Source organism: Cyanistes caeruleus, unplaced genomic scaffold (genome assembly GCF_971803275.1).
Source record: "Cyanistes caeruleus unplaced genomic scaffold, bCyaCae1.hap1.1 HAP1_SCAFFOLD_337, whole genome shotgun sequence".
NCBI classification, from domain to species: Eukaryota; Metazoa; Chordata; class Aves; order Passeriformes; family Paridae; genus Cyanistes; species Cyanistes caeruleus.
Window position 1 is genome coordinate 498 of NW_028256105.1, and position 13,524 is coordinate 14,021.

General features: G+C 44.8%; 1 protein-coding gene across 2 annotated transcripts; it reads left to right on the forward strand.

Moving 5' to 3' along the window:
* The first annotated feature begins 426 nt into the window (after positions 1 to 426).
* Positions 427 to 13,243, forward strand: LOC147645430 (F-actin-monooxygenase MICAL2-like). Of its 2 annotated transcripts, XM_086874632.1 has the most exons (6): positions 427 to 515; positions 1,925 to 2,018; positions 7,300 to 7,399; positions 8,536 to 8,609; positions 9,630 to 9,697; positions 10,007 to 13,243. In XM_086874632.1, the coding sequence occupies exons 1-5, from the start codon at positions 477 to 479 to the stop codon at positions 9,671 to 9,673; spliced, it is 351 nt and encodes a 116-aa protein (XP_086730758.1). In that variant the 5' UTR covers positions 427 to 476; the 3' UTR covers positions 9,674 to 9,697; positions 10,007 to 13,243. The 2 variants fall into 2 exon arrangements, with proteins under 2 accessions (XP_086730758.1, XP_086730757.1); XM_086874631.1 differs by lacking the exon at positions 9,630 to 9,697 and having other exon boundaries at positions 10,007 to 10,505.
* Positions 13,244 to 13,524: the final 281 nt, after the last annotated feature.

The window sequence follows — 13,524 nt, forward strand, 5'->3', positions numbered from 1 at the left end:
CAGAAATGGCATTAGGGAAGGTTTCCCAGGCCTACAGGTAGTGCCCCATGATGTGAATTGGCACTTTCTAGCTATAGCAATGGCAGTGGGTTGAATTTCCTTAAACTGGTGCTTTCCCCAGCCTGGGTATGGCCACGTATGGTGGCATGCTGTGTCCAGTCAGCTTTGTGATTTGGGAACGTTTTATTGGCACTCAGGATTGCCTTAGGAGCTTGTGATGCTTTACAGCCAGCAGAGCAAACACATGTAAATGCTCCCACATGATGTTTCACTTTTGCCCACCCTGCTCTGGGCAGGAGATGGGCTCACACCGTCCCCAGGGGTCAGTCCCAACCTCAGCGGCTCCGTGATCCTGGGGGAGCTTTGAGGGCATACTGGTGCTTTGATTGCCTTTTTCTTTCATATTTCTGTGTCTTTTGTAGGCAGAAAGGGCTCTCAGAAAGAGAAGGAGGCTGGAGAAGGAGACAAAGCAGTTGATGAAACAAGAGGAGCTGAAGAGGCTTCACAAAGCACAGGTGACAATGTAGCTCACAGGTGTCCCCTTGGTCTCCAGGAGTGACTGGTGAGGATGGGGGTCCCCAAAACAGGCTCTGACCTCCCCTCACTCCTCAGTGTGGCTCAGTGCCCTCTGCTGAAATCCCCCAGCCAGCAGCAGCAGCAGCAAGGTGCGTGTGGCAGGGCCCTGCAGCCCGCTGGGGGACAGATCCGTGTCAGACCCTGGAGAACATCACAATTGCCATCATAATTTTGCAAATGCACATGAAGAACAGGAGGGAAGAGTGACTGGGCAATAAGAGAAGGGAGCTGAAGAGGGAAAGAGACAGAAAGGGGAAATAACATCAGCCCAGTAGAATGTAACTCAGCCATTACCTCTGTGCATTACAGGAGGATACAAAAATACAGTGATGGCTTTTGTTCTCTCCCTGCTACAACAACGAAAGTGGATAATTTTTTTTCCTTAATGATGGAAAGTCACTTCATTTTATACAGTCCCTTCTCTTCAGAAAATGCTGGGAAAGCTCTGGACTCTACTGATGTGTTATTATTTCCAATTACAGTTTAAGATTTGTAAATGCACTTCTGCCCAATTTGATCTCGGATGAATCCTATTTAATACAAGGGAAGAGAGGCCATGTTTTAGTTTTTGTATGAGAACTGTGAAGTATCTCCAGGTAACATGAGATGCAGACGTGACTACTCTTATTTTAATGCTTTGTGGAGACAATCAAGTCCAAACTTTTTGAATGATCTTTTGCATTTGTTAGGCTGTTGCTGAGGGCTTGGCTTGGAATGCCCTAACACAACTTGAAATAGGAACTGCTGAGCATCTGTCTTTGACACTCCAACCTTTTTAAAGGTGTTTCATGCTTTTTATCCCCACCACACCTCTCAAAATCTTATTTCAAAGGGAATGGACAATGGGTGTGGAAATCCTTCCTGAAGTGCCACTGAATTGTCACAGCTATTAGACCTTTTTCTTTCTGGTCAAAAGCTGGTGAAATATGAAAGCAAACCAAACAAAACCCCATGGACAATAACACAGCAGAGCTTTCCAGCTGCAAACCTTCCCTATTTCTATGAGCTTTACTAATGTAATATCTCAGAATACACGTCTCTGAATATGGAAGTGTTGACTTTTTACACCTTGTGAGACACAGAAACATTATGATCTCTTTTTTACAATGGGAGAGCTAAACTCAGGGAAAACCTAGTTTTGGGTGCCTGTGATCCTGTGATAATAAAACTGTGAATGACACCTAGTGGCATATTTAAATTGCTGAGGTGCCTGGTACACTCAGTGAGTTGGCAAGAGCCACAACTCCTCTGAGACCTTTCCAGGCTGTTTCTCTGAGCACTGAGACCATCTTTTGTCTCAGAATTTTGAATCTGTGTCTGTAGCTTTTCCATCATTGCATTTTTGCAGGCAGTGCAGCGCCAGCTGGAAGAACTGGAGGAAAGACAAAGAGCTCTGGAGATTTTTGGTGTCGAGCTGGAGAGAGAACTAAGAGGAGAAGCAGGTACACAAAGTGGTGGGATTTTTAACCTGTTCCAAAGCAGAGGGTTTTCATGGTTGTCATGGAAATAGTTTGGTGCAAAATCTGAAAGGGAACAATAACTGGCAGGACAAAAATTATTGATAAACCCTTTTCTCAAACTCTCTGTTAGCTCAAGCACCTTTACATTGAACGCTTTAAATTTTCTGCTGGTTTTCACAGATTTGGAATTATTGACAATGCTATTGAACCTGAATTTTCATTTCCCCCAACACCACCCCACCCCCCTATTTTTTTATTTATTTAAATCCCATCCTGAGCTTAATTTCATCTTGTGGAGGGAACCAGTGAGGTTTCCAGGAGCTGTATCTCAGTTACCAAGCCAGCAGCAGCCCGTGCCTAGTAACGGAGTCCTTAATGACTTTCCTGAGTGTGAAATGCCATTAATATGATTAGAGCAGTGGCCATGCTATAGCAACAACAGCCTGCAGGGACACAAACACACACCCCCCAAGAGCCCAGCTTTTCCCCAGGGGGCAGAGGATGACAGGGGTGTCACCCTGGCCCCAGCCAGAGGGAAGGTTTCCCCTCCCTGAGCCACACTGCCAAGCACCCAGGGCTTGGGATGCTATCCTGGCCAGCCTGGCACTGCTCCCCTCACACTTTGGGGGAAGCAGGGGGACAGGACCCCCGGGCTCCTGCCAGGCTCAGAATGGGGCTGGCAGTGTGAACCGTGCCCGTAAGGGACTTCAGAGGGGGCTGTGGGTCCGTGCTGAAGGGACTGACAGCCTGCATGTAAATGTGTCTTTATTTACCTCCACCCCAGAAAGCTGAGCCTCCTGTTTTCCTGACAGCCAGTTGCTCAACACAGAAAACCCAGATATGTTTTGGCACCTGATCTTGTTGTTGTCTCAACCAGGCAATCCAGTCCAACCCCTCCATGCTGGCCTTTTTAATGCCATATTTCACACTCACCCCTATTCTGACATTGCACCGATCTGTTCAGCAAGAGAGCATTCACCCAACCCTTTACATTTATTACTGATTTCCTAGAATTGACCACGAAACTAGTTAATAAATATAAATGTCTATTCCAAATTTTATTTAAAAATTTATCATCTATTTTTCTTAAATGAAATCATAACCCTTTATCAAACAGCACCTCCCTCTTACTGCCCATGAGACAGTCTGCTGAAAAGGCTGTGAGAATTTGGAGAGTTAGATTTTCACTTCTGATTTATAAAAAAGTGGGTGATTTTTGGAAACCACGAGAATACAGAGGGGCAAGAAGCTTCTAGCTCTTGGGATAGACGCAGGATAAATGGCCTAGAGCCACTTCTTGTTGTTGCTGTTTTGACAACCGCATTTCCTGGAGAAGGCTGTCTGCCAAGAGATCGATGCTTCTCATTCTCTTACCATCCCTGGTAATTGGATTGCCCTCATTAAGGTGAAAGTACTGGTTTTTTCTCCCCGTTGATTGTTTGTGTGTAGGTGGCCAGTTACAAATAGGGCAGATACTGAAACACAGGATGTTACTGCCTCTCAATAACTCTTCTGGTGCACGAGCACGAAGCCATGAGCTTCCCAGATGAAACGTGAGTGCTTTGTTGCTCGTAGTAACATATGTGTAATGATGCAGGAATCGCTGAGTTTAATATTCTGTTCAAGCTCCCTAAAAATAACGAGCCTTATTGTTTAATGAATGACCAGTGTTTATTAGGTTAAGTTGCATTTAAGCAGGTCTGCGCTTATGCAATTCAAGTGATTTAATAGGTATTATTAAGGTAATTAGAAAACGATCACAGTTCAGCAATAATATTGAGCTGCAAAGGTTGTGAATAACCAAATTTAGAGGCAGGCCTGCAAACACCAGTCTTCAGTGACATTTACGCAACTCTCCTCTAATAATTCTGTGAGCCTGGGATGAATGGCCTCTTTGTTAGGGGGAGTTATTCATTAGCTCCTCAACTGAATTAGAAGAGAACATGCGTGGGTGCGAAACAACTGCCATGAAGACTGATGAGCAAAATGAGGTTTTGATGATCTTCTAATTGTAGTGACAACAATTCATGCATTAGAGGGAAAAAAACCAGCAACAAACCCCCTAAAAATCACCCCCCAAAAATGAGAAGAAATAATATCAGTCTCAGGAATAATTTTTCATGCTTGTTATTTCCTTTATTCTGCTTCAAAATACCAAATAACAAATCACTGATGTACCGTTGCTTTGTTTTCCACTGACATTTGTGAAGGCTTATGGAGAGCTCCTGCCTACAACAAAACACAGAAATAAAAATCTCAAAACACGTTTTGCACCAAAATTAGCATAAGGGCTCAGCTGAGTGAAAAAGTCATGAGTGATGACGGTAAAGAAGAAAACCTGTGTTGAGAGAACTTTAAGAAATGCTTTGGAAGGTGAACAAGTATCTGCAAATGTTGTGGCTAGTTTCTGATTTCACAAAAAACACATCCGAGGTGTCTCAGAATTTTCAACAGTCAAAAGAAATCAGTTGCAAGCTGCAGAAATAAGGAATATGAGGTTTAACTGTACCTAAAATGGTGCAAACTGGCCAAGATCCCTTTACTGGGTGGTGACTGTAAGGAGGAACAGTGAAGCATCAATCTGGAGAGCAGAAGGTTCAGGTTTTGAGAGGAGTGTTCAGTAAATACTCCTCCACAGCCTATACAATTCCCTAAAAAGTGATGGAAATATAAATACCTATGATGTCATTAGAAGAATGTCAAAAGGAAGATCCTTTCAAAAGGATCTCAGTCAGGGGAGACTGGGCAAACCAGGAGGAAAGGTTTGCTGTAGCAATGCTGTAGGGAAAAGCCAGTGTGGCTCACAAAACAAACTCACAAACTGTTTTCCCTCTAACCTGTAAATAACATCTGTTGAACTGCATTGTCCAAAATGCTTCTTTGGTTTGTTCTGCCCTCAGAAGGCAACAAGCACTCCATCTGATTTAAATAAGTATTAACATTGGTGGTGACAAACATTTGAAAAGCAAAAGAAGAAGATGCCCCTGGGGACAGTCAGGGGGCATTCTGTGGGATGGAAGAGAAGGCAAGAGAAGAGCTACTTTAATTTCATCTTGCACTGAGGATTGTGCAAAAATTCATGGTTTTTTTGGAAAAGTGCATTAGCTCTGCTTGCCCCGATCAACCTACAATACACAACCTTTTATTAGAGTTACAGAGCTTTCAAAGTGTAAAGAGGAAAAGTTAAAAGAAGGAATATTTTAGCCTAAACAAGGAAACAGCAAGAATGGAACAATAAGCTTTTGTGTCTGTGCCACACTTATGCACAACAGCAATTGCAGTGTTTTTACTGACAATAAAAATAGATCAAATTCTGACGGTGCCACTGTTTCTTATGGCGGCACACAAAGGCCTGGGGCTCTGAGTGCTGCATCCCTGAGCTGGATGGGTGAGAACCTGGCATGTCCCAGCAGGGACAGCTCCTGCAGTCACTCTGAGAAGATGCTCTTTATCACCACTTGCTGAGCTGGCAGGTCCCACAGCAGCACACCCATTACTGCCAGGTTCTGATGGAGGCAGGAGTGGGATTTCCAGTTGGGGTGGAGTCCTGGTGACAAACCTGCAGCCGTGCCAGCCCCACTGTGTCCTGGCTGTGGGGGCCCAGGTGGCTCCTCCCTGCTGGCAGGAGCTGGCCTGGGCTCCTGGGATGATGGTGATGGCATGCAGAGGGGCTCAGGAAGGTGGCCAAAGGGCTTCATGGGGTGGCCAAAAGGCTTCATGGGGTGGCCAAAGGGCTTCATGGGGTGGCACCCCAAGGAGATGGGCTTTGAACTGCTGATTCTGAGTGGAGTCAAGCCCTGGCTCTGACCTTGGAGTGAGGGGCAGCTGAAGCTGTAGAGACAAGAGGGTAACCCTGGAGCAAAAAATGGCACATTTCAAAATGACAACAGAAAGGCATCAGAAACACTGCTGAACTGCCCAGGGCTCTGGCTGTGCTTGGTAATCTAGTTTAATGGTTCTCTTGTAATTGGTGTCTCTGGAGCTTTAACCTGAGACCTTTTGGGTTGAGTTCCAGTGCTCTCAGTCATGTGAAATAAAGCAGGAGAAATCATACAAGCTTCCATCCACAGAAAACAGCCAGGCTGGTTTGTGGGGATGTTATTCTTGGTTATCTAGCATTGTGATGCAAGGACTGAGGAGGAGAGAGCTTGTTCCCCTGCCTGCTGGCAGTATTCCCTTTGCTTCATCCTAAATCTGGCCATGTCTGCTCCCATGTGTGGTGGGGAGTGCAAATGCCATGGGCTGGGGCAGGGCCACGGGCTGGCTGCTGGCTTTATGCTTCTGAAGGTGCCAGTGTGTCACTTGGACTGCAGCCTCAGGCTGGAGCAGTGTGGGGTATTGGCTTCCTGCAAGTGACCCCCACTTTGTGCAGCAGGCAGGAACGGGCAGCACAGGTGTGGGAGGAGTGCTGGCAGTGTCACCACTGTCCCTGTCATCCTGCACCGGGGGCAGGGGGGGAGGCTTTGTTTTGTGAAAAAGGAATGGAAAATGTGAAGTCACGAGGATGTTAAAAGGGACAGCAAGGAAAAGAAATGCATATGTGCTCTGACTTGCCATTTGGAAACACCCAGGGGCTCTTCATTGCCAAAGAGTTTTGTACAGATGGTATTTCAGGGGAGTGAAGGTCCCTACCGATGAAAGGGATCCACCCTTTTCTTCAGCAAGGCAGAGTCAAGCTGTGAGCTCTTTGGGAGGAAGGCTGGCTGTCAGTGATGCCCAAAGCGTTATAAAACCACCCAGTAACCACAGATTTGTCACCCAAAGCAGATGCAGATTTAAAGGCCACTTGACAAGTGAAGGGAAATTTGCAGAGGGTTTGGTGGTGTGCCTGATGTGCACTGGAAGCAGGGATTGAGTTGCTGCTGGCCATGTGTGCCATGGAATATCCACTGAGACACAGCCCAGCTCTGAAGCCCAGTTTCAGCAGAGGCACTGTCTCATCAAAGGCAGAGCTAAGAGACACAAACAGTGCCCGCTAAAGTCTGTGTGATTATCTGAAAGGAAAAGCTTTAGGACAAAAGTGTTTTAAAATCCAATGCACCTTTAGCTGCAAGAAGCCACAACTGTCAGCCATAACCAGAGAAAAATGTCATACCTGTTGTACTCAGCCATTACTGGGGCAGGTTGCACACAGCAAAACCATCTCCATCTGAAGTCATGTGGGCTTACACAGGAGGACTATTGAAGGAGCTATTTTAGCTGGCAAAAGCGGTGGAAAGAAAGCTGGTGAAGCACAGTCACTGAAGTCTCCTATTTCACACAGATTCAGGCACAAAGGATGAAAATCAGATGCTGCATGAATGGTTTGAGCTGGTCATGGAGAAGAATAAATTAATGCGCTATGAGTCTGAGCTCCTGATTATGTAAGTAAGGACAAGCATTGCTATTAAAGATGGGAGGGGAGAGGGAAAAAACATACTCCCAACTCCCTGAACACCTGAACACCTTCCTGCTGCGTTTGAGACAGCTGAGGAATAACATCCAGAGCAGCTACAACCTGTTTTGAACACAGATCTGCAGCTGAGGCCTCCTCACCCTTCCCTCTCACAGTGGTTCAGACATTTCAGTTCTGTACAGTGCTCTGAACCAGAGTGGCACAGAGAGGCCTTCACATAATGTGGGTCTGATGAACACCAGGGCACCTTCCCTGGGGAGAAAAACAGTCTGACACTCATCTAGTTTTGTTGGACATAGGAAAAAGGGATCTAGAAATTCACTACAGCCGTGGAACAAGCAGATACACCAACACAAGACAGTAAAATGCCCCTCTAGAAATTCACTACAGCCATGGAACAAGCAGATAGACCAGCACAAGAAGTTAATAAAACCCCACCTTGTGCCACTGCTGAGGCTGATGGAAGCAATGTTTGCTCCCTCACCTTGCCTCCCTGCAAACCCCCTCGAGACAGCTGGGGATGCTCAGCTGTTTTCTCCACTCTTGGTGGGCAGCGTGGGAAGGTGATGGGAGCCTCAGCAGTCCTCACTCAGCCCTGGGTTTCCCCCTTTGAAGGCTTTGCCATTGCCATTTATCATTTCCAGATCCCTGAGCTCCAGCTGCACCCCAGTTTCTCAGTTTCTCCCCAGCTGTGCTGGTGCTGCTGTGGGAGCAATGCTTTCTTCTCACTCTGAGAGTTAAAAAGGCAACAGTGGGCTGCTTTTAGCACTTGAGGACACAAAATGTTGTTGTTTGGAGGTGTTCACGTGTCAGTTCCTCAGGCCCTTCACGTGTGGGTTCAGCCCTATGCAGAATTGCACCGTGCCACCAGCAAAGCCCAGATGGTTCAGAGCTTTAAGCACTGCTGTGTGGGGGAGTGTAACCCCAGAGCTACTGTGAAAGGTGGCAGTGCTGCTTCTGGAGCTGCTCTGGAGATGCTGGCACAGGCAAACCTTTTAGTGTTGGCAGCCCATGAGGAGAAAACACAGAATCTCCTAACTGAAATTATAATGTGTGTCTTCACTGAAAAAAAGCTGCTTGTTTAACTCTTTTTGCTGCACCCAGAGCCCAAGAGCTAGAACTGGAGGACCAGCAAAGCAGGTTGGAGCAACAGCTGAGAGAGAAGATGGCCATTGATGGTAAGCCAAAGGGGACAGTGTGCTCCAGCCCACAGGGACTGACCATGCCAACCCTGTTTGCTCTGAAAAGAACCGGGCTGGCAGGGGCTCCTGTGCTCCTCTGGCTGCAGCTCAGCCAGCAGAATGTGAGGTGTTCTCAAGTGAGTGCTCAGGACAGCCCAGCTGGCCTGCCCAGCTGTGCAGTGAGCTGCAGCAGGAGCACTGCATGGGCAATTGCAGCCGTGCTCTGCAGCCAGCAGTGTCCAGCTGGGGATGGACACTGGGGATGAACACTGGGGATGGACACTGGAGATGGAGACACTGGGGATGGAGACACTGGTGATGGGCACTGGGGATGGACACTGGGGATGGAGACACTGGTGATGGGCACTGGGGATGGACACTGGGGATGGACACTGGGGATGGAGACGCTGGGGATGGACACTGGTGATGGGCACTGGGGATGGACACTGGGGATGGACACTGGGGATGGACACTGGGGATGGAGACACTGGTGATGGGCACTGGGGATGGACACTGGGGATGGAGACACTGGGGATGGACACTGGGGATGGAGACACTGGTGATGGAGACACTGGGGATGGACACTGGGGATGGAGACACTGGGGATGGAGACACTGGTGGTCATGGGCACTGGTGATGGACACTGGGGATGGACACTCGTGATGGACACTGGTGATGGCCACTGGGGATGGGCACTGGTGATGGACACTGGTGATGATGGACACTGGTGATGGCCACTGGTGATGATGGACACTGGTGATGGCCACTGGGGATGGACACTGATCAGCTGGCCAGCCAGCAATGAGGAGTAACCTCCTCAGCCCCCTGAGCAGAGGAGGGTATCTGCTCTTACCAGCACTGCTGGATAATATTTTGGAACTGCTTTGAGGTGCTTGGGATTACAGCTTGGGCTGGTCCTTTCATTTGGGACTTGAAAAGGAGCACGGGGAGGAGCAAAGCAGGGACAAGAGTGGTTCCAGAGCACTGAGTACCCCCAAATATCCTGTTGTGTTCTAGGCATGTGGATTGCAAGAGACGGCAGTTTTCAGTACATTTTCTGAAAAATGCTTTCCATTTTCTTACAGGTACTACATTTCATGTTGGGATTTTTAATTTATAAGCTAAATTTAATCTACAGCTTAATTGCTTCTACAATTAGGTAGTGCTTTTCCTATCCCTTCCAGTCTAAATTTTGCTAAAAGACCCTAGGAAGCCTAATGGTCAACTTCAAATGGCCCAAATGCAGGAGAAAATTTCCCTGAACTGTAACTTTAACAATACTTACTGCTATGGACTACATTTGGCATTGAATATAATGCTAATTCAAGCTGGGCACTAACAGTTAAAATGCAAACACTGATCTGGTTCTCAAGCTCTTTTTTGTGACCTTGCAGACAGCCTTAAAGATGAGATGGATCTGAATGAGGAGGATGAAATTTTTACCGAGATGATGAAGGTGGTTGAAGAGAGGGACAGACTCGTGTGTGCCTTAGAAGAGCAGAGAGTGAAAGAAAGAGCAGAAGACCAGCACTTGGAAAGCTTTATATTATCTACAGGCTATCAGCTGAGCAGGATTTAAACAGCCACATGCAAACAAACATCCTTGCAGCAGTATTCTCTGCCACAGAGATACAGTCTGCTGGAAAATGAAGGAATTCAAATTTAAAATCTGCTTATTTGGGAAAGAGGTTGTTTTGTTATCAAAAGCTTTAGAGCTGTTCTTTTGCTTTTGCCAGAGACAGTCATTTCACTGTCAGCTCAGAGCATCACTGGGATACAGATTTGGGCTGAATTTGTCTGTCTGGTGGGCACCAGGGTCTGTGAGAGGGAAATCAGAGCTCCATTATCCTGCTGGAATTTTATTTTAATGCTGAGAATGGAGTTTCTGAGGAACACGATGACATCATTTAGTATTTCTGAGAGAGCCTTACTTTCCATCTGTTTGTCTCAATCTCTGTGTGCCTTTGTTAATATTTTGGCACAGCCAAGCCATGGTCAACTATAGAAAAGTCAGAAAACAAGCACCTCATAAAAACAGGGTTAGTCTTTATTTCTGGTGGAGGAAGAGTCATTTGACTAATGACTACATATAAGCACTTACTAAAACTACTGTAAATGCAATGTCAGAAATTAATTTTTCAGGTATTTATAAGTTTTATTGCACTGTGTATTTTTGAACAAGAAGTTCAAGCAATATTAAATCCCTGCATTTTGTAAAATGGTAAGGGATTATCAAAGGGGTGACTATTCTTACAGCTGTTACATGCTCAAAAAAGTTTCTGTATATCAGAGATGAAGGTCTTTAAAACAAGATAAAAGATAATTTGAAAATAGTAATTCAGACCCAACTGATATTGATAGGGCAGACTTCACTATGAGAGACTTTACAATTTCTTCATAAAATAGATCACAAATGGTGTTGTTGGGTGTGATGAATGGTACAGCAGTTAATTCTCCCCGAGAATGGCCCCATAAAAGGACTGCAAAAATTGTTGAGTTTTTAATATCAACATTTGGCAGAAAATATTGTGAGTGTGTTTAAATTGCATTTATCTTGCTGCTTGAGAATATATGCATATTTTTTGCTTAAAGGGACCATCTCCTATCTTTTTTTTGTACATGCATTTGTAGATATTGGCAAAAGAGCTTGCAGAAATTCTCCTGATTTAAGTAAGTTCTTAAATCTGAGATAATTCTGCAATTTGAGATTGGTAATATTCCCAGCTGTATGTGTGATGCACTGGATTTTCAAACTGGAAAAAACAAGGGGAAACTGAAAGACTGGGTTTTTTTTGGTGTTTTTTTGATATCATTTTACCTCGTGCTCTGAGAAGATTTGATGTTCTCATTATGTTGTGAGTGGTGCTAATTTGCAGCATCTGCCTATGGTACAGCCAAAGAGAGAAGCATTCCTGTTAAAAAAGCCTTAAAGTGAAAAATCTCTGGGTGGGTACTGGTAAAGTAACAGACACTGGATCCTGTCACAATAATTTATGAGTTATCTGTTATCTTCAGGGGTTTGTTGGGTTTGTTGGTTTCGTTGTTGTTTTTTGTTTTTTTCTCTCTTGCAAGAAATTTGAAATGACCTTTCTAAATGTAAAAGCAAGTTTTTGCTGTTGGCCACAGATAAGTAATATACCTCTGCTGGTGCAAGCTTTATGCTATTGCTCTGCAATGTTTATTTATATTTATTTATTACACTGTTTAAAGAGGGCAAGAGTGTCTGGTTACATTTTACAGTTTGGATGTTGTCTCTAATTTTGATTGAAAAATGTGTATTTCTAAGAGCTGTGTACAGCAAAGCTGTTCATTGCAGAGTATACAGATTTATAAATTTGGTAAACAATTAGCAATAAAATATGAATTAAGATTTTAAACAATGTTCTCAGTGACCATAACTTGAAGGGATACCCTTAAAACACAGCATTCAGGGCTTTAACATATAATTGTCTTCCATCACAGTGAAAAGACATGGAAGAAGGGAAGAACCCTTAAATGTGTTCCAAAATAAGCACCAGACTTTTTTCTTCCCCCTCTCATTCATAGGCTAAGCTATACCTGATCTTCAGATGACATTTTTACTGAGATGGATTGCAGTGACTGATTTTTTAAACTAACTCTAGTACTTAAGACTGACACAAAGTAGGAGAGGCAGGGCAGCAATAAATATATTCATTTTCTCTGTTGAGATCTGCTGGTATTTCCAGTCTTGCAGAGAAGATTTTTGGGTTTTACCACTGTCCCCAGTCCTGCCTCATGCAGTCCTGTAGACACAAGACAGTCTAGGAAATGTCACCATTTTCTGTCAGAGTCATTGTGATTTCAAGGTATTTTAAAAGAGTTTGAAAGAGCTTTGCCCAGGAGGAGAATTCTGCAGGAATCTCCAGTTATATAAGAGATTGTTTTTTTCACCTCACTTTTACAATTAAGAAGTGCACTCCCATTAGTGCTGCTGTTGCAGATAAGCCCTGGGATTTCAGTTTACAGCAGATACCTGCTCAGCTGTGAAACCAAACTCCAAAGGCTGCTATCCCTTTAGCTCCAAAGATTTGCATTCTTGAGAGTATCAGAGTCCACAGAAGCTGAAGGCCACCAGAACTTGATGGGCATCAAAAATATTCTTTGCTAAAGAAACGCTTTTCTGGATGCCCTGTGGTTGTTACACATCTCCACCCAAAACTGCCTGCTCTTGGGTGGGAAAACCTGTCAGGCTGCTGCTGACCTGCCTGATCTTGAGTACCTCACAGGATTAGATCCAAAAATAAACTGTGCAAGCGATTTAGAAAATTCTAAACTCCTAAGTCATTTAAAGCAGGTCTTTGTGTATTGTGAGAGTAGAGAAGGGGTTAAAGAAAAAGAGAAGCTATGTGCACTGTTCACAGGTCAACTTCACATGGTTGGCTTGTACTAGAAATGCATTTAACCACTGGTTTGGTTATCAGTTTTCTTGCTGCTCAATCTTTTCTGTAACTTGGCTGACTAATTTATAATAGAGTTGTTAATTTCTGAGTTTGTGGCACTGTTATTTCGGGGTATAACGTGTTGTGCTGTAATGTATTGAGTGTGTCTAAATGGGCTGCTGGTGAGAAATTTTCTATTTGAAAGAATAAAATTCTGTCTCACTCTTTGAAGTCCCTGAATCATTTTCACAGAAGTTCCTCTCCACTGACACAGCACCATAATGTGTGAGAAGGACAGATCTACAGGTCAGAAATGAAATCACCCTGGGAACTCCTGTCCTGGTAAGGAAATCACAGCATCTTGCAGTGCACAGGTTCCCTTTGTGGTTCACAAATAATGGCACTCTGAGGTTAGGGGGCATCTTTAGCAGAAGAGATTACAAACCCCAACTTCCACACAGGGGAATTCCCCAGCTGGTTTCCTTGTGCTTGATGCATAAATTATAACATTT